Source organism: Girardinichthys multiradiatus, chromosome 6 (genome assembly GCF_021462225.1).
Source record: "Girardinichthys multiradiatus isolate DD_20200921_A chromosome 6, DD_fGirMul_XY1, whole genome shotgun sequence".
Taxonomy (NCBI): Eukaryota; Metazoa; Chordata; class Actinopteri; order Cyprinodontiformes; family Goodeidae; genus Girardinichthys; species Girardinichthys multiradiatus.
Window position 1 is genome coordinate 16649582 of NC_061799.1, and position 18412 is coordinate 16667993.

An 18412-nucleotide genomic window follows, 5' to 3' on the forward strand; every position below is an offset into this window, starting at 1 on the left:
CAGATTCATGGCACATGTTGTTTTTTTACTTTGTGCTTCGAACTGTTGAAAAACAGATGCAACAAGTAAAGGCTTTTTTTTATATATATCAGGAGATAAAGTATTTTATGACAAAAAAAATCTTGTTCCAAAGGCAGTGAAATAAGTTTTCAATAGGAGTAGGAATATAGGAGCAAATTGTAAAAGCAAACTTTACAGTTATTTTTTTCAAACTGGGAATAAAGAGAGTGACTTCATTTTAATGTCTCACAATCCGCTTGCAGAGAGTAAACTAAATGTTAAAGCTTAAATGAACAGTAAATGCAAGTTGGCTCAAACAATTTAGACTTTTAGTATGTGTAAAATACTATAAACAAAGGTTTAGTTTTGCAGCAAGATGCAAAGTTTCCTCAAGTCTTTTAGTGGTCACATTTGTGGTTGTATCTTCTGAGCTGCGTTCACCACCTAGTTCTCCGGCATACACAGAACAATTATCGACAAGTAACACCTGCTAAGCCAAAGTGAAGTTCTGAGGCCGAATCTGTCTATAGATTCACACAGTATTATTAATCTAAACAGCTTTTTAAAATGCCAACAAACAATAAAGGCTGAAAACTACAAAGAAACACAAACACAGTATGAAAAGTGTTTGCTGTTTAGTTTTCTCACACTTTATTTCACACAGAAAAGGATCATAAGCTGCATCCTGCCAGCAAGATCTGGTGGACAAATCACAGCTAAAGGTCAAGTCGGAGTGTGTTTTAGGCTGTGCCCAAAATACAGATTTACTGAACCAGGGGTTTTTTCCACTAGTGATGTTCATTCGTTCTAAACCTTTACAATGTTCAAACCAAAGTGCTACATTTTTGAAGCAGGAGAACATGATTTCCTGTAAGTGTTGTTCACACACAATTGCCTGACACTGCATTCAAATATTTTAACAAGTCATATTACAGCAAAACATGCTAACATTAGTCTAGCACATCTGCTGATTGCTTAGGATGAAAGCATCGGCGGCATAAACTAGACGTGATTTTACTGAAGACTGTGGCTGTATGTGTTCAGTCAGATTTACCTTTAGAAACAAGTAATGAAGCCTTACCTGTTGTTGGTGATGTTTTGGAGCAACATGTTATGGTTGTACGGTAGAAACTCTGGTAGGGACACAATATCTGTCAGTGTGAAGAAAAACAGATAAGAGAGACCACAGCACCCAGAGCACCATTGGTGGAAGGGTAAGATTAATTCTAATTTTACTGCATGGATTTTATTAATTTATTTAATGAATCAGCCTGAGAGTCTTAAATATTTTTGGATCAGTATTGGGAGAAGAAAAGTCCTTATTTAGATACTGTGAGTCAACTCTACAGACCTAATTAGGTATAATGCTGACTAGTGATAGTTTTCAATGGAGAAAAATGGGCTTTTATTTGAAGGCACTGTAGCAATCTACAAAACATCTTTGTGTTTTGGACCAACTTCGAAAAGGTGTCTAAAAAATCTTAAAGCTAGACTAACACTAAGCTAGCTTCTGATGTGCCAACACTATCAATGATCCATGCTGGGCCTAGCAAGAGTCTTTTGTGCTTGTTCACCCAACATATTCATAATGCGTGCTACATATTTGCCTCCATGTAAACTTATGAACTTTTTGTCTCTAATCTATTCCAGGCTTTAACATAGCAGGTTGTCCTCTGTGAAAGGTCCCCATTCCCAGCTGTCCAGAGTCCTTGTATCTCTGACTTCTGTGATCACAAGGGCAGACGTGAAGAACCTTCTCCCTCTTAAATTTGCAGTCTATGACAACTATGGTTTCAGATGAAGTTTCTATTGTTAGAATGCTTGTTATTTACTGATGGTCACTTGAGGAGGTGTTGAATATGTGTCCCTGCCTCCATATGTCCTTCTCTTATCTTCCCATCTCCTTGACTCCACTCTAATAATGAAATCATCTGTGGCTACACTATCACTGCATAAACTCAGGCTTCCCTTGCTGCTTGGGAGTCAACATTGCTTGAGAAATAAATGGGGGAACAGGTATGGCTTAATTGATTTACATTTTGGATTTGTTTATATGTGAAATGTCAAAGCATCATATGATTGTTAAAGACGTCTACATGTTGTAGTCTCTTGTTGGAATTGATGATTGTAATTCTACATCTCCTAGGCTACGGATTAGTTAAAAGTATGACCTGCCTTTATGCTGTTTTGATTTGTTTAGCTATGGGTTCTCGTGTAGTTAAGTAAAGGTTTTAGAGTACAAGATTTGTTTTTTTGAATAGTTGTTATGTGCTCGAAGGCATCATATGTCTTTTCAGATATTTGCTGCAATGGTTTAACCTTTTTATTGTTATGGATTTATTTAGTCCATCATTTGGGTCTGCTATTGTGGTGAATTGGCTCTATTTATGTAAAACACACATCCATTACCAAAAAGCATGTTGTAGTTCAAATCACCATTCCTGAATCTGTGTAAATAATACAATACAACCACAAAAAAACAACATTCCTCCATTTTACTGGATAATGCAAAAGGTCATATGAACTAAAGCCAAGTCATCCCTGCCATTGCAATGTCAGTGGTGATATGTCACTTAGTTTGATATTTAATTGAACTTGATAAAAAACTATAGCTAAAATATAGTCCTTCATTAATATATCATAATCTAATGAAATTGCATTTTTTCTATATACAACTGTATGTATGTTTGGTTTTTTTTTATATACAGAGCTGGGCAAACGTCTTCAGTCATCCCTAATGTCTTTATATTATGTCCTATGATCTAGACATTGTTACAGTCCCTAATTCATCAGGGATTTTTTTGAAGGTTTTGTTCAGTGTTTGGATGCGTTTTACTTATGTTAAGTCTAGTGTCTGGTCACATCTAATTTGACAGGTGAACCTTTTATTCGTGAAACTCAAGAGATGAACAGTTGTGTCTACTTTACAAAACAATTGATGAGCCTCTGTACAATGATACATAGCTAAGGTTTTGCATTAGGCCTTTCTTGATGTTTTTTTCCTGTTCTTTAAAGACCGTCCTTTGCAATACTGTTCAAATCCTTTCAGAGAACGATTGAGGTTTTAAAACTGACACTTTCTCTTTTGCAATGTATTGTAAGATCACAAGGACTGGACTGGCAATGAATGAAAAAACACCCAAAGTACAAAAAATTAAAATACCCTCAGAAAATCTGGAGAACCGTATTTATCAAGACCACTTCAAAATATTGCAAGAAAGAATGGTTTCTTGAAAGGAAATTCTAGAGAAATATGGGTGGTTTAAAACAGTTGTAAAGTAACTAATGTGATGGACCAGACATTAACTGAATCAGTTTTGTAATAAGGTAGTACTTGCTGTTTTGGCAACAATTGGAAAATAAGAAAATAATGCACATTTTGTAAAGAATCTTACAATATATACTTTAGCAATGAAATGTTTTGACACTATGAGTTGTTGTTTGTTGAAAAATGAATGTGAGATGTTTGAAATATAAGACACATGGATACTACATAATATTACATTTTAAACAGAGGATCACATTATGGACAAATTGCTCAAGTACGGGACCTCCCACAGTTATTGGCACCCCCAGGTAAAAATGTGTAAAAAGGCTTAAAATAAACAAATCTTTGACAGGAGAAGCACAAAAATAAACATTTTGCTGCTTTCTGACAGTGAGCTTTGGTGATATTTTCTTACACCCTCCAAATATTCCTTATTGTTTTGTAAAGAAGATGGGGAAGAATAATGGTGGCAAAATAAATCTGGGTCCTTTATTATATAGTCAGAGCTCCAGTTTTAATCTCTTTGATTGTGGCTCTGACTGTGGATATGGGCAACTTTAGGAAACCACTTATTCTTCCATCCAGTTATTCTTCCATATAGTTTCCATCCATTGAAGATCAACACACATCTGCCTTACTTCAAAGTCATGTTTTCTTGTCTTTTCCATTTTGTAGAGTGGCTAAAAGCAATTTACCTCTGTGTCCCTTCATATTTATTCCCGGCAGAAACAGGAAGTTCTAATTATGAGATATTCGACACTAGTCAACTTACAACGCCTTAATAAAAACCACTTCACTATTTATTTTATAGAAATTGATAGGGGTGCCAGTAATTTTAACACTGGTTACTCTGAAAAAACTATGTTTTTACATGATTTTCTTTTCCCTTACTGAATGCCATCATACTAAATGTTGCATTTTACCACAATTTTCAGTGCAAGATTATATTGCTGGATTAAATAGTAATTTATTTGTTTATTTATTACACAAGTGTACCGTGGGCGCCAATAGCTATGGAGGGTGCTGTATTTCTAACATCTTTAGAGGACATTTTAGATTATTGGCAAATTATTTAGGTAGATGTAAATGTCATTATAAAAGGATATGTTCCTATTGCTGGCTCAGATGATAGAGCAGTTAATCGACTGATTGCAGTGTAAATGACAGAAATACAAAAGTACGTCATTGTTACCATGTCAGTGTAATTCTTTTCCTATATTTACCAAATACTACCAAAAAATAATTGAAAAACACAATATGCAATGTAAGCAGAAAAAAGAGAGTACATTATGAAACTGGGAATAAGAAATGCATTAAAACCTCATAAGTCACAAAAGCTTGTGTAATATATGAATTTAACAGTCGGGGTAATGGAGATGCCTTCAAAAAGAATGACTTAACAGGAATTGTCTCAAGTATTTTTGTAATTTGGTATTTGAAAGTGGAGCAACAAGAAAGAGTCATGGCCCAGGTTGTGATGCAGATATATTTTATTCTACTGAAACAACCTACATGTATAGGGAGACACCATGGTTAGGAAATGGAATGCCTCAGAATAGTGATTCATTCAGTTTACTTCACTCTTCATCAAGCCCTTTCTGAAAAAAAAGAGAGAAAAAAATATTCAAAAATGTATTTCAATAATTCATCTGAGATTCTTTTTTTTTTACATTATACACAATATTAAAGCAAATGCTCCAATGCTGTTTGACCTTCTATGCCTTAAATTTGGGTTTTAGGCATAGCTTAAACATCTGTATTTTATTTTCTTATGCTGAATATTTTCAACTTTAACAGATCACACCAATGTGAGCAATTTCTCATTTGAACTGACCTTTGACCCCACATCACGACTCTTGGCACGTAGCTTGTTGACCTGAGACTCAGCGATATCGGCTCTCTCCTCAGCTTCATCAAGCTCATGTTGAAGTTTGCGGAACTTGGTAAGATTATTGTTGGCCTGTTCCTCCTATTTAACAAAATTATATATTCTTATCAGTAATTATGTGCGTTTGAAATAAACATCACAAATGTTGTGTTTTCTATTAAATTTAATAGCAGTTATTACAAAGTGACAAGTTTATTTAAGTGCTCTTGTTCCTCTTAAAATGTAATTGTATCAAGACAAGATGTTAACTTCAGCACATTATCTAGTTCAGTCAGAAGCTATTAACTACAGATTGTAGTGATCCATGACACCAAAGTACTTACAGCCTCCTCTGCAACTTTCTTGTAGGATTTGACCTTTAGCTGTAGTTTGTCGACCAGGTCTTGCAGGCGGGACAGGTTCTTACGATCCTCCTCTGTCTGAAATAAGTGACAGAAGGAAAATAAAAATAATTTACATATTGAATAAACGTTTAAAGATTCTGTAGGTTATAACCCAATTGGTCAACTTGAAGTAAAATTAAGTGATGTATATTGTGGCCAATAGCTTGGTGACACCTTGGGATTAATTGTGCACATCGCTGGAAATTTTTAGGAGGGTTTGAATGCCATTTTTTGATTTACTAAATGTAATGGGCCAGTTCATATTTTGGTGGAACACAAAAATGCTTACAATCACAACATAGCTGTGATCAGATGTTAAGGTCATCTGTAAAATCAATTTGAACAAATTTAATCCCTAACTTCTTCTCTGTCTGTATCTGTTCCGACATTTTGTAATAAAATAAAATTGAACTCACCTGGTATGTCAGCTCTTTGATACGTCTCTCATATTTGCGAATTCCCTTGACGAAGTCACTGGACCTTCTTTGTTCAGCCTCCACCTCAGTTTCCAGTTCTTTGATCTGTTGCAAAACAGGATAAAATTCTGTGTTTATGACGAAATTAACCGAATCCATGAAGTCAAATATTGTACCAGCTTGATGATTTAGTTGTTTTATCTTAAAGAGATCTCTGATCACCCTGGCCTCGAGCTTCTGGATCTGCTTCTTGCCTCCCTTCATGGCGATCTGTTCAGCTTCATCCAGGCGGTGCTGCAGATCTTTGATGGTTTGCTCCATGTTCTTCTTCATACGCTCCAGGTGAGCACTGGTGTCCTGCTCTTTCTTCAGCTCCTCTGCCATCATGGCAGCATCGGTGATGGCCTTCTTGGCCTTCTCTTCAGCATTTCTGCATTCCTGCACAGCTTCCTCCACCTCACTTTGAAGTTGAGAAATATCACCCTCCATCTTCTTCTTCTGGTTTATTAGGCTGGTGTTCTGTTTACATGTAAAATTAAACCTTTTTAGAATTCCTCAGTAATAACTGTAATTTTTTAGGAATACAAACTGTGTTTTACCTGTGAGTGCAGTAGCTGCACCCTCTCACTGACATCCAGCAGCTCTTGCTCAGCAAGTTTGCGGCTTCGTTCATTTTGCTCTAAAGCAGCCCTCAGTTCCTCCACTTCAGCTTGAAGGAGGTTGTTGCGTCTCTCAACAATGGCCATGTTTTCCTTCATGTCATCATTGGCTCGTAGGGCGTCATCAAGTTGGAGCTGAGCATCCTGGAAGAGTGAGATTCATTGTAAGGTAAAATTCAATAATGATATATAAAGATAGAAGGAAGATGTCCAGAATGTGACCACTGAAAGCATTGTGTATACATATGACTGTGCCTAACCACTCAACATTGCACTTCAGATCAAAATAAGCAAAAAGTATAACTAAGTTAGAGCAGCTAGCTTGGTCAATATTCTGGAAAAGTTAAACATCATTGGACTCTGTTCTTATACATTTCTTCATTGCAGTGTTTTTAACTCAAATAACCTGGATTATTGAATGCACAAAACATTGCAACTTTAGTGCAGACCTTTAGATGTGAATGAACAGACTTGAGTTGTTTCTGGGCCTCAGCTGCCTGCCTGTTGGCTTGGCTAAGCTGGATCTCCATCTCATTGAGGTCTCCCTCCATCTTCTTTTTCAGACGAAGGGCTTCATTCCTGCTGCGAGTTTCAGACTCAAGGGAGCTCTGAAGAGTATCCACCATCCGCTGTTGGTTTCTCTTTACTTGTTCCATCTCTTCATCTTTCTCAGCCAGCTTACGCTCAAATTCAGCTTTTATTTGGTTCAGTTCAAGCTGGACTCTAAGAATCTTCCCTTCCTCATGCTCCAGTGAGGCCTTTAGAAATAGGATAACTAAGATAAAATGTATATTCTCACCGAACAATAAAATATTTTGCTACACAGTATACCTCTGCTTCCTCTAACGCGGTCTGTATCTCAGACTTTTCTTGTTCCAGCTGCTTCCGAATCTTCTCAAGCTCATGAATGTTCTTTCCCCCCTCACCAATTTGTTCAGTGAGGTCAGATATTTCCTCTGAAAACATAATTGGGACAATATATTAATGTTATTTTGTAATTCAACTTTGAATGTGAGGTTTTATTGATACATAACTGACCTTGCAAGTTCTTGTTCTCCCTTTTCATGGTCTCCAGATGTTCAAGAGACTCTTCATAAGAGTTTTTAAGTTTAAAAAGCTCAGTGCTCAGAGATCTGGCTTCTTTTTGTGCGCTCTCCAGCTCTGACTGAGACTCTTCATACTTCTGTTTCCACTCTGACAAGACCTGAAAATGGTGTCAATTTTAGCCCTTTACCCAGTACCTGTGGTGAATTCATACAGCTGTCACTGCATTTCAACCTTATCAAAGCTCCTTTGTTTCTTGTCCAGAGCAGCAGCAGCAGCATTAGACCTCTCCACGTCCACCATGAGATCTTCGATCTCATTCTGCAGCCTGTGTTTGGTCTTTTCCAAAGAGGAACATTTAGCATTCATTGCTTCAACAGCCTCCTCAGCCTCCTGCAGACGCTGAGCCAGCTTCTTCCTGTATTATAGAAGGTTTACTTTGGTATCGGCTGCTTTCAAACTTTGCAGCATCACTCAAATGCAAGTGTGCTGTACTCACTTAGCTTCCTCCAGTTCCTCTGTCCTCTGGATGGCATCAGTTTCATACTTGGTTCTCCACTGAGCCACCTCAGTGTTAGCCTTGGACATGCTGCGCTGCAGTTCAGCCTTGGCCTCCTGCTCCTCCTCATACTGCTCCCTGAGGAGGTCACAGTCATGGCGAGAAGACTGCACAGCATGGGCTAATGCATTCTTGGCCTGGACAGAAAGAAAACAATCATAGTTTACAGCCATCAATAAGTAATCTTTATTTAATGTAGTCTCACTGTAACCAGTTACCTTAATTTCCTCTTCCAGTTGTCTTTTAAGGTCTTCAATTTGTTGTGTATATGACTGTTTTCCTCTGGTGAGTTGAGACACCAGGGAATCCTTTTCCTCAAGCTGCCTTATAAGTTCACCTGATTTATATATGAATTTAACATTTAGACTTTAAATTGGTAAAGATGGTATGGTATTCAAGAGGTTATAAGTTGAAGTGCTCACCATTTTCAGTTTGAAGCTTAGCTTTCTGCATGGTGAAGTCATTGATGGTGCGCTGTCCCTCCTCTGATTTGGTTTTATATTCATTCATCTGATCCTCAAGAGACCGACACATTTTCTCCAAATTGTTCTGAAAAAGTATCAATACTTGTATATATTATCCTTTACACACAGGAAGATTTAAGTACGATGCTAATCAATTATCCAACAACAAGAAAGACATCATGTATAAAAGGAGTTTACCTTGGACTTGACAATCTGCTCCATGTTGGAGACCACATCATCAAGCTCCAGTTTGAGCTCACTCTTCTCCTTCTCCAGTTTCTGCTTGACTCTCTGCAGGTTGTCAATCTGCTCTCCCAGGTCAGCAACAGTGTCAGCCTGTTTTTTCCTGAGAGTGGCAGTGGTGGCTTCATGCTGCAGAGTGGATTCTTCGAGGTCTCTGCGAAGCTTCTGGAACTCAGCCTCCCTCTTCTTGTTCATCTCGATCTGGACGGCTGTGGCTCCACCTGCCTCCTCCAGCCTCTCGCTGATCTCCTCCAACTCTCTGGCCAGGTCTGCTCTCTGCTTCTCCACCTTGGCTCGAGCAGCTCGTTCTGCTTCAAGCTCTTCCTCCAGCTCTTCAATGCGGGCCTAGAGCAAAATTATAGTATAATATCTTTGATATTTTAATGGTGCTTTTGAAAGCATACAGTCATTTTTGTTCATAGTTTGTCTTGGAGGAATGGTCACCTGCAGCTCCTTCAGTTTCTTCTGGAGCTGGGCACTCATTGCTTGTTCATCCTCTATTTTTCCATTGAGTTGGCTTATTTCAAAATCTTTCCTGTGGATGATAAAAGGTACAATGTTTGAAATTATGCATTTTTAAAGAATAGCCAGTGTTTGTAAAATTGACTTCCTTCATTACTTTTTCAGCCTCTCTTCAAGTTGCTGCTTGTCATTTTCCAGGTCCATGATACTTTCTTGGGCCAACTTTAAGTCTCCCTCAAGCTTTCGCTTTGCTCTCTCAAGGTCCATTCGTATCTTCTTCTCTTGTTCTAAGGATCCTTCAAGCTGCAGAGAGGCATACAAAGATCACTTTTGTCAAATAAACATTGTAGAAGTTCCAGTAAACTTAATGTTACGGGTCTTACATCATCCACTTGCTGCTCTAGCTTTGACTTGGCCTTGGTCAGAGTGTTAACTTTGTCTTCCTCACTCTGCAGGTCATCCAGGGTTTGTTGATGAGCTTCCTGTAAAGCTTTCTTCTCTTTCGTCAGCTTGGCGATGATTTCATCCAAAGCAGCCATCTCCTCTGTCAGGTTCTTCACCTATAGCCCAAAGAGTTTTTGGCATGAGTTAAAGGTATTGACTCAAAGGTAAATTAGATGTTTTGGTGTAGTGGTTAGTATCAGTGGTACCTTGTTTTCTGTAGCATGCTTCTCTTTCTCCACTTTTGCCAGAGTTAGCTCTAAGTCATCAATATCCTTTTTCAGCTCAGAGCACTCGTCTTCCAGCTTCCTCTTCTTGGCAGTCAGTTCAGCATTCATATCCTCCTCATCTTCAAGTCTTTCTGTCAGCTCTTTGATTTTTGCTTCCAGTTGAATCTTACTCTTGATCAACCCCTCACACCGTTCCTCAGCATCAGACAGATTATCTTGCTCCTATTATTAACAGAACTTAACATTATACGATGTAGTAATCATATATTATGTTAAGATAAGAAAAGTAACAGTTTCAGCATACAGTTTGGACTTGGAGCTGTAGGTCGTTCTTCTCCTGGAGAAGAGTGACCATTTTCTCCTCCAGTTCCTTTCTGCGGGCTTCTGATTTTGCATAAGCCTCCTTGAGTTTGGTAAACTCCTCCTTCATGTTGGCCATCTCCTTCTCAGTCTCAGCTGATTTCAGCAAAGGTTTGATCTTGAAGTACAACTTCATCCAGGGCCAATTTTTGACCCCCATGAAGGCACGGATGTTCCACTGAATCACAAGTAGTGCATCCCTGTGTGCAATTATAAAGTTTTTATTAGTTAACTAGAGGACTGTACTGTGTAAGTCCTTACTTTTGTTTGGTGTTGTTGTGGGAATTAACCTGCGTTCAACAATCTTCTGGAATTCAATTCGTGCTAGAAGACCTCTTGAACGAGCTTGGATGCCAGTGATGATTAATGCTAGCCTGTCATCTCGCATCTCCTCCAGTTGACCTAGAAGTCCGGCCTTGAAGAACACCTTGATAAATATACATAAATATATAAGGGTTTAAGGCACTAAATAATGGACTAAATCTATATTCTGTTAATAATAGACATACTTTGGTGTGTCCAAGTTTATACTGGTTGTGGTCTATATCCAAAGAACCCAGCAATTTCTCAGCAGCTTTTTTGTTGTCGATAAATTGTCCCTCAGGAATTGCATTGGGGTTTAAAATACGGTATCTGTGACAAAAGAACAACAGATATCATCACAGACTTTTGTAATTAGACTTTTTATTTCTTCTCATCTGAAGCAACAAACCTCTGCTTGAAGTCTCCATATAGGATCCTGTTAGGGAAGCCTTTCCTGCAGATCCTGATGCCTTCCAGCACACCATTACAGCGCAGCTGGTGCATCACCAGAGGGTTCTCCATGGCCCCAGGAGTCTTGGTCTCGTTGGGGATGATGCAGCGCACAAAGTGAGGATGGGTACACCTCAGGTTGGTCATCAGCTTATTCAGGTTTTCCTAATTATGCCACAGATGGCAAAGTTCATTTATTTCATTATTAAATGAGTGAATTCTTCTTTACATAGCACTTTAAAAGTGAGTACGCATATTACTTTTCATAAAATACAGGCATAGAATTTGTGAAAGACAATAGAAAACATCACAATGTGACAAGGGTAAACAGCTTTAACAGGAGGTAAAATATTTGCAAGAACGTATGCATAAAGGTAGAAAAGTGTACATTACTCTTGACACTTGCCTAAACATTAACATTTATTATTGGAATATGTATTAAAGCTAAAATCCTTAAGTGAAACTAACCAGAATACAAAACAGAATTTAAATATTTATAAAAGTTTGGTTGGTGGTCGAAAAGAACATCTAAGTAACCCTATTAAAAGTGAATACATTAAACAAAGCCGGGAACCAGAGCCCTGAAGGTCTCTGTTTATTGATACCTGGAATTGTTTTACCTGGGTAAAGGCATTCAGGGAAATTTGTGTGCTTTTTGTTTCCACTGCTCTGAAAGTCTGAGGGAACATTTATTTAAATCAGCCTAATAACATATGGGGAGGTTGTGAAGAAAACTGTGCTGCACCTCCAGTCCAGCAGGTTGCAGTAAAAGAAGCCAAAGGACAAACAAGCAAAGTCTAACTGAAAAGGTCTTCCGCTCTCAGGTGAACAGAAGTCAGAATACTGCAAGAAAAGAACCACCAATCATCGCTACTCAGGACATAATCCCAGGGTAATCTGGAAGTCCTACCCCCAAGCCGGGACCTTTTATCTGGGAAAGTGTGGACCTATATATATTTATATAATATGCTTCACAATGAAAAATTTAAATAATCTTACCCTGTGTAGAGCAGAAACAGTTTGGAAAGATGAACCTTTCTTTTTGCTTCCTCCTTTGCCCTTTCCACCAGATTCTTGAGCAACATTCAAATGATCAATATTTTCATTAGAATGCCGTTTTAAGGACAAGACATATTATAGAACCATCAACGCGTTATCTAAATAATACGAGTGATGCATTAACAAGAGATGCTTTTTAGTGTTTCTGCTGTATGTTAATATCCACATACCTGAATCAGCTCCTGCATACCCAGCAAAAAGTATTGCCAAAAGCTTAACAGTTGACTTCTGGAAAAGACCTACAACAGTCTCGTTCAGAGGGTCCTTGTTCTTCACCAGCCAGTTGTTGATATTATAATCAACAGTTCCAGCATAGTGAACCAAAGAAAAATGGGCCTCTGGTTTTCCTTTGATGACTCTGGGCTTCTGGAAGTTGTTAGATTTCCCCAGATGATTGTCATAAAGCTTAGCTTTAAAGGTGGTATCACTGGCTTTTGGGAACATGCACTCCTCTTCAAGGATGGACATAATGCCCATGGGCTAAGTAGAACATAAATATCAAAGTCAACATTTCACCAAAACTAAAATAATATTAAATGGTTCTGACTGAAGTTACAAAATCTAAATCACCTTTTCAATTAGGTCAATACAGGCCTGCAGATCCATACCAAAGTCAATGAAAGTCCACTCAATTCCTTCTTTCTTGTATTCTTCCTGCTCCAGCACAAACATGTGGTGGTTGAAAAACTGTTGCAGTTTTTCATTGGTGAAGTTGATGCACATCTGCTCAAACGTGTTGAACTGAAAGGACATTAAGAGTAATTTAAAAAGGACTCTTGACATCAAAACTCAGTATGTGTTGTCTCCTATCTAAACTCACATCAAAGATCTCAAATCCAGCAATGTCCAGCACTCCAATGAAATACTGGCGTGGCTGCTTGGTGTCCAGAGACTGATTAATTCTCATCACCATCCACAGAAACATCTTCTCATAAACTGACTTAGCCAGTGCTCCAATAGAATAGTACACCTTAACAGGAAAATGACGAGAAACATTGTTAAAACTGAATTAATTGCATATAAATCAAAATATACTAATGAAATTCTCCTTATGTTTTTACCTGGGCAACATTTTGTCCCTTGGTGACCCACTCATTTCCTACTTTGACTCTTGGATGACACAGACCTTTGATGAGGTCAGCAGAGTTCAGGCCCATCAGATATGCAACTTTGTCAGCATCTAATAAAGGGAAAAAAAAGTATTGATCATGTGTGCACAAACAGATCCAATTAGTAATCATAGATCTATGTTTCTTGATTGGAAATGATATTCTTCTGAATTCAATTTCAGCACCTAAGAATGATCATAGAACAGCAAAGAGAGAAGAACTAATGGATTTATTGTTGTAATGGCTTGACCTAAGAAGTTAACATGGCACAGTCATAGTGCCATTTATGGTCTTTTAGGTGTATTTGCTTTTAAATGTTTTAAGTCTGTTTATTATCCATGATACACTATATTAGAATTCTTACCTTCAGTTCCATCTGCTTCTGCCTGCTCTTCTCTTTGCTTTTGCTTAAACCTCATGTTTCCAAAGTGCATGATGGCACCAGTCATTTTGTAAATGCTGTTCTTCTCTTCTTGAGTGAAGCCCAGAACATCAAAGGCATCCTGACCAAACATAAAATGTTGATGTTCATTTGGTTCCCTTTGATTTTTGTTTTCTGAACATTGTTTGCTGCTATATTTTAAAGAGTCAGCTCACATCAGTAGCCATGAGCTCTTCAGAATCATTGATGGAAGCTACAGTTGTTTCTCCTTGGGAGATGAAGGCGTAGTCGTAAGGGTTGTTGGTGATGAGCAGCATCTCTAGAAATTGAGGAAATATCTCCATTGTAAAAACTTTTTAAAGGGGACCTATTATGCAAAATTCATCTTTTGATCGTATTTATACTTCCATTTGGGTCTCAAAGGTTCTACAAACAGTCCAAACACTAAAAAACAACCTAATCAGCCATTTATTAGCAATAAATCCATGTTTTATTTTTTTCTAGAAAATGCTTGCTTTCAAATCTGTGTAATTGTGATGTCACAATTACACTGCGACCTAGCAACGTTACCCGAGTCCCGCCCCTGACTACCATTTGAAGCAGAGCTCCACCCACTTGATTTTCAGTGGAGGATCACGTCTTGCCGGCTGGTTTTACCTTACATGCGCTTTAAATGGCGTATGTAAGTTAAATAGGTACCCTCAAAGGCAGATGTTCTGTTGTTGGCTACAAAGACCCACATGTGTCCAGGCCTATTCTCCCGCTTTTGGATAACAAAGATGCATGACTTCATTTTATTTTTCAGGGCAACATTCCAGTCACATTGCCAAAGGCAGTACTAGTTTGCGCGAATCACTTCACCACGGACTGCTTTGTACACATCAGGATATGGAGAAAGACGGAAGAAAAATGCAGTCCCTACTGTTCGTGGCAAATCTGCTGATGACAGATGAATGGCTGTACTGTTGCTGATCTTCTGGCAGCATTCACATGTACAAAGTACACAATTGAGTTGGGGTGGCACAGCCAGATACAGCTAATGTGCATAAAAGTGACAGAGCCCAAAAACGGATCATTCTGAAAAGTCAAGCTTAAAATAGAGGGAACTGAGGAGGTAAAATCTCATTATCTGAGAATGATTTTGTGCGAAAAAGTTTATAAACATGATTTGTATAGTGCATAGACCTATCCCAAATGTATAAAAGGAAGTATAATAGGTCACCTTTAAGTAAACACATTTAAAAATGCAAACAGAAATAATTTTGAGTGTAGTTCACACACTTACCCAGAAGTTCAGGCTTTGCCTGAGACAAGATCTGGTAGAAAATGTGGTAATCCCTCTCAGCTTTGAGCTGGTAGGTGACACGAGACTTTTCCAGGAGATCTGTTAAGGGTAAAATATATGCTATCTTAGTTTCTGAATCAGCTATTGGTTTAGAAATAATTGCTGAAACTCATTATCAACTTTGATATGACTGACTGATTTCTTAACATGAAATATATTTTTTTCTTGAACACACTGCTAATTAGGCCCTGCGACGGACTGGCGACCTGTCCAGTGTGTATCCCGCCTCTCGCCCGTAGACTGCTGGAGATAGGCACCAGCTACCCCGTGACCCACTATGGAATAAGCGGTAGAAAATGACTGACTGACTGACACTGCTAATTAGATATGTGCATATCATATGTGCATGATTTGATCCTCCAGTATGTCACTCATATGATTGTTGCACATGGATAAATACATGAACTATAGCACCATGCTCCTTCCAAAATTTAGGTTGCTAAGAGGACAAATTTATTTTTACTTACAAGTTTCGATGTCAGCAGAGGCCAGTTTTCCTCTGTTGTCAAAGTGAATTCTGATGAATTTACCCTAAAAGGAAAAGTTGTGTTAACTTTTGTCTCTAATAAGGTAAAGAAAACTCTTAGTTGATCAGTGGTAATCAATAAACTTTACTACAATCATATTGTTGCTTACAAATCTGGAGGAGTTGTCATTCCTGATGGTTTTGGCATTCCCAAATGCCTCCAGAGCAGGGTTAGCTTGAATGATTTGATCCTCCAGGGTACCCTAATGCCATCAAACAAAACCACAATGTCAATTTTCTTAACCTTATTATAAGATTAAAAGCCTTACATATTTCTCTTTTGGAATTTAAAACGAACCTTCTTTTCACTTGCAGCATCTTTCTTCCCAGCACCGGGAACAGCAGCAATGCTGGCAAAGTACTGAATGACACGCTTGGTGTTTACAGTCTTTCCAGCTCCGGATTCTCCACTGAGTGAAAGGTACAATAAAAGTTTTAGGCCATGATCTACAGCTAAACATATTTTAGGTTGCAATGTGACTTACGTGATGAGGATTGACTGGTTTTCTCGGTCTGTCATCAAGAGATTTTAGCAAACAATAGTATCAACAACAACAGTATCATAAAGAATGCCTGAGGAAAAAAACACTGATGTGATTTCTGTACCTGCCAGCATGTACTGGTAGCCATTATCAGAGATGGAGAAGATGTGAGGAGGAGCTTCACTCCTCTTCTTTCCTCTGTAGGCAACAACCACCTCTTGGTTGTAGACTGGCAGCCACTTGTAGGGATTGACAGTCACACAGAACAGCCCAGAGTAGGTCTATGAAAATAGAAAATGGAACACATTTTTAAAAAATTGGTGTGAATATTTGTTGCATATTGTAAAAGAGAGTGGGATCTTTGTTTTACCGTTTTTTATGCTTTCAACTTACATAGATCATCCATGCTGCATAACGCTCTTTGAGGTTAAACAGCACAGCTGGTTCATGGAGGAAGGTGAACATCGCCATGTCTTCAATTTTATCAAACTTAGGTGGGTTCTGAGGGTGAACATCACACTCCTTCACAGTAACAGTCTGTAGAAAGAAGTTACACATTTTAGACAGAGGTTAAGACTTGTTTTACATCATTATTAACAGAACAGGTGGTATACCTTTCCAAACTCAGTTTCGACGGTGACCTTGTCACCATCACGACTTTGCACGCGTGCTTTTACATACTCGACCTCTGGGTCAGGTACAAAGCATTCTCTCTTCATGTCAAAGGGACGAGTTTGGGCCTCCAGACGCTCCTTATCTGATTTCCTTAGATAAGAAGCAGCAGCCCCAAATTCTGCCATGACAGCATCACCCATGTTTCAACCTTTTGAAAACAAAAAACATTATCACCTAGGATTTAAAATACTTTTTAACACATATGACTATCAGCCATGTGAGAACCAAGAAAAAAAAAAATTTTCAAAAAACTAAAATGAATGGAAAAACTTTTTTAAACTTTTATCAATTACTACTACTTTTTTTTATTTAAATGTCAATGTAGAAATTAGCTAGTAGTAGTAATGAGCTTGCAAAGAAGGGTCACCAAATATGTTTTGGCTTTTATGCATATTGACAAAAGAATGTGTTAATTTTCTTATTAGAATTGGATTACTGTCACTTAAATTGATTACATTTACCTGAGCTTTATTTCAATCCCCTGGATACGTGGAGCCTTGCTGTTCAAATACGAAAGACAAAAGCAAAAACGATCAACTAAGTGTTACAAAAAACTAAGTTTGTGAAACAATGAGAAATTAATTCTTCTTGCAGACGTTAATCACAAGTACAGTTTAGATTTATTTTTAAACCTAAAGTAAATAGTCAGCCACAACAAAGCAGATTATTGCTTGAGTGAATGTTGTTCTTACCTGTTATTGTCAACCCTGTCAAGAGAACGATGGCTCCAGTGACTCACTCCAGGCTTTCTCTCCATTAATAAAGGTTGGAAGTCAACCAAATATGGGGATGAATATCAGAGAAATGGCATCCAGTTTGCTCGTCACAAAAGCATTGTCCAAACTGGGTTGAACCCAGTGCTGCTATTTGTTGCTCTCACCTTGAACAAAAGACTAATACACCAGAGTGGACATGACAAAGAAAGAGGGAGGCAGGAGGTGGGGAAGTAACCTCTGGCTGTTAAGGCATTTATCTCTCCCAGTGATTTGTATGTTTTATTGTTAGGTATTGTTAAATAGTAATCAACAGTAGGGCAGTTTATTAAATTATGCGTAAGTTATTATGATGGGTTTTTTGTACTTTGGAGGATACTGATTTGCTATGTTACTCAACCATATGTCTCTAACTACAGATCTGGAGGAAGCATAGTTATCAGAATATTACATTTCTATTTGCATGTCAGGAGAGACGACACAATATAGTTCAACACAACTTGTGGAGCCTCAGGCCTTTTTAGGTCTTAGGTTCCATGATAGTCTCGTCAGTGATTGGTAATAAAATATAGATTGAGAATAAAGAGCTGCAGCTGTCGTCTGCAAAGACACAAGACAAGGACAAGGTCACAGTTGTGACGTCTCTTTATTATCACTCAGCACTACTCAGTTAAGTCTACAATAGACATACTCAGAGACAATGCAGTCCCATTCAAGTTCATATTACAGCATGAAGAGGTACTAAACAGGGCGATCCACTGGTGGAGTCTCGCTTTCCTCAAGTGAATTACAAATAGTGTTTATTTCCAAACATGTTTAAAAGCCAGAAATTATAACTGTCAGTTTTCCAATTTTATACACTAAGTTTTTTTGTTTTGTTTTGCTTTTGTTGTGTTGTTTTAAAGGAGATACCTTAGGTTTTGGTTCAGGCCTTTATGTCTTATATAAACA

At 38.1% G+C, this 18412-nt stretch overlaps 1 protein-coding gene across 2 annotated transcripts; it reads right to left on the minus strand.

The window, feature by feature from the left end:
* Positions 1 to 4740: 4740 nt before the first annotated feature.
* Positions 4741 to 17551, minus strand: LOC124870092 (myosin-7-like). Of its 2 annotated transcripts, XM_047368573.1 has the most exons (39): positions 17441 to 17550; positions 17210 to 17248; positions 16688 to 16896; positions 16467 to 16610; positions 16198 to 16354; positions 16077 to 16104; positions 15890 to 16001; positions 15702 to 15794; positions 15533 to 15596; positions 15006 to 15104; positions 13936 to 14039; positions 13703 to 13841; positions 13291 to 13409; positions 13050 to 13199; positions 12800 to 12970; positions 12400 to 12709; positions 12170 to 12243; positions 11130 to 11335; positions 10927 to 11050; positions 10708 to 10844; positions 10362 to 10617; positions 10037 to 10279; positions 9770 to 9946; positions 9544 to 9689; positions 9369 to 9459; positions 8880 to 9269; positions 8640 to 8766; positions 8436 to 8554; positions 8158 to 8354; positions 7893 to 8076; positions 7653 to 7818; positions 7446 to 7570; positions 7064 to 7372; positions 6555 to 6758; positions 6178 to 6474; positions 5956 to 6060; positions 5480 to 5575; positions 5103 to 5237; positions 4741 to 4866 (listed from the first exon to the last, which is right to left on the minus strand). In XM_047368573.1, the coding sequence occupies exons 3-39, from the start codon at positions 16886 to 16888 to the stop codon at positions 4846 to 4848; spliced, it is 5820 nt and encodes a 1939-aa protein (XP_047224529.1). In that variant the 5' UTR covers positions 16889 to 16896; positions 17210 to 17248; positions 17441 to 17550; the 3' UTR covers positions 4741 to 4845. The 2 variants fall into 2 exon arrangements, with proteins under 2 accessions (XP_047224529.1, XP_047224528.1); XM_047368572.1 differs by having other exon boundaries at positions 8158 to 8554; positions 17441 to 17551.
* Between the last annotated feature and the right edge of the window lie 861 nt (positions 17552 to 18412).

Bases quoted from the DNA above. Each gene is read 5' to 3' on its own strand.
- LOC124870092 (XM_047368572.1), bottom strand. From the start codon at position 16,888: ATGGGTGATGCTGTCATGGCAGAATTTGGGGCTGCTGCTTCTTATCTA. The intron at 12,710-12,799 runs GTGATTTAGATT...TGTTCTACTTAG, and splicing joins GTATTGACCTAATTGAAAAG to CCCATGGGCATTATGTCCAT. The intron at 10,618-10,707 runs GTTAATTCCCAC...AATTGCACACAG, and splicing joins CAGAAGATTGTTGAACGCAG to GGATGCACTACTTGTGATTC.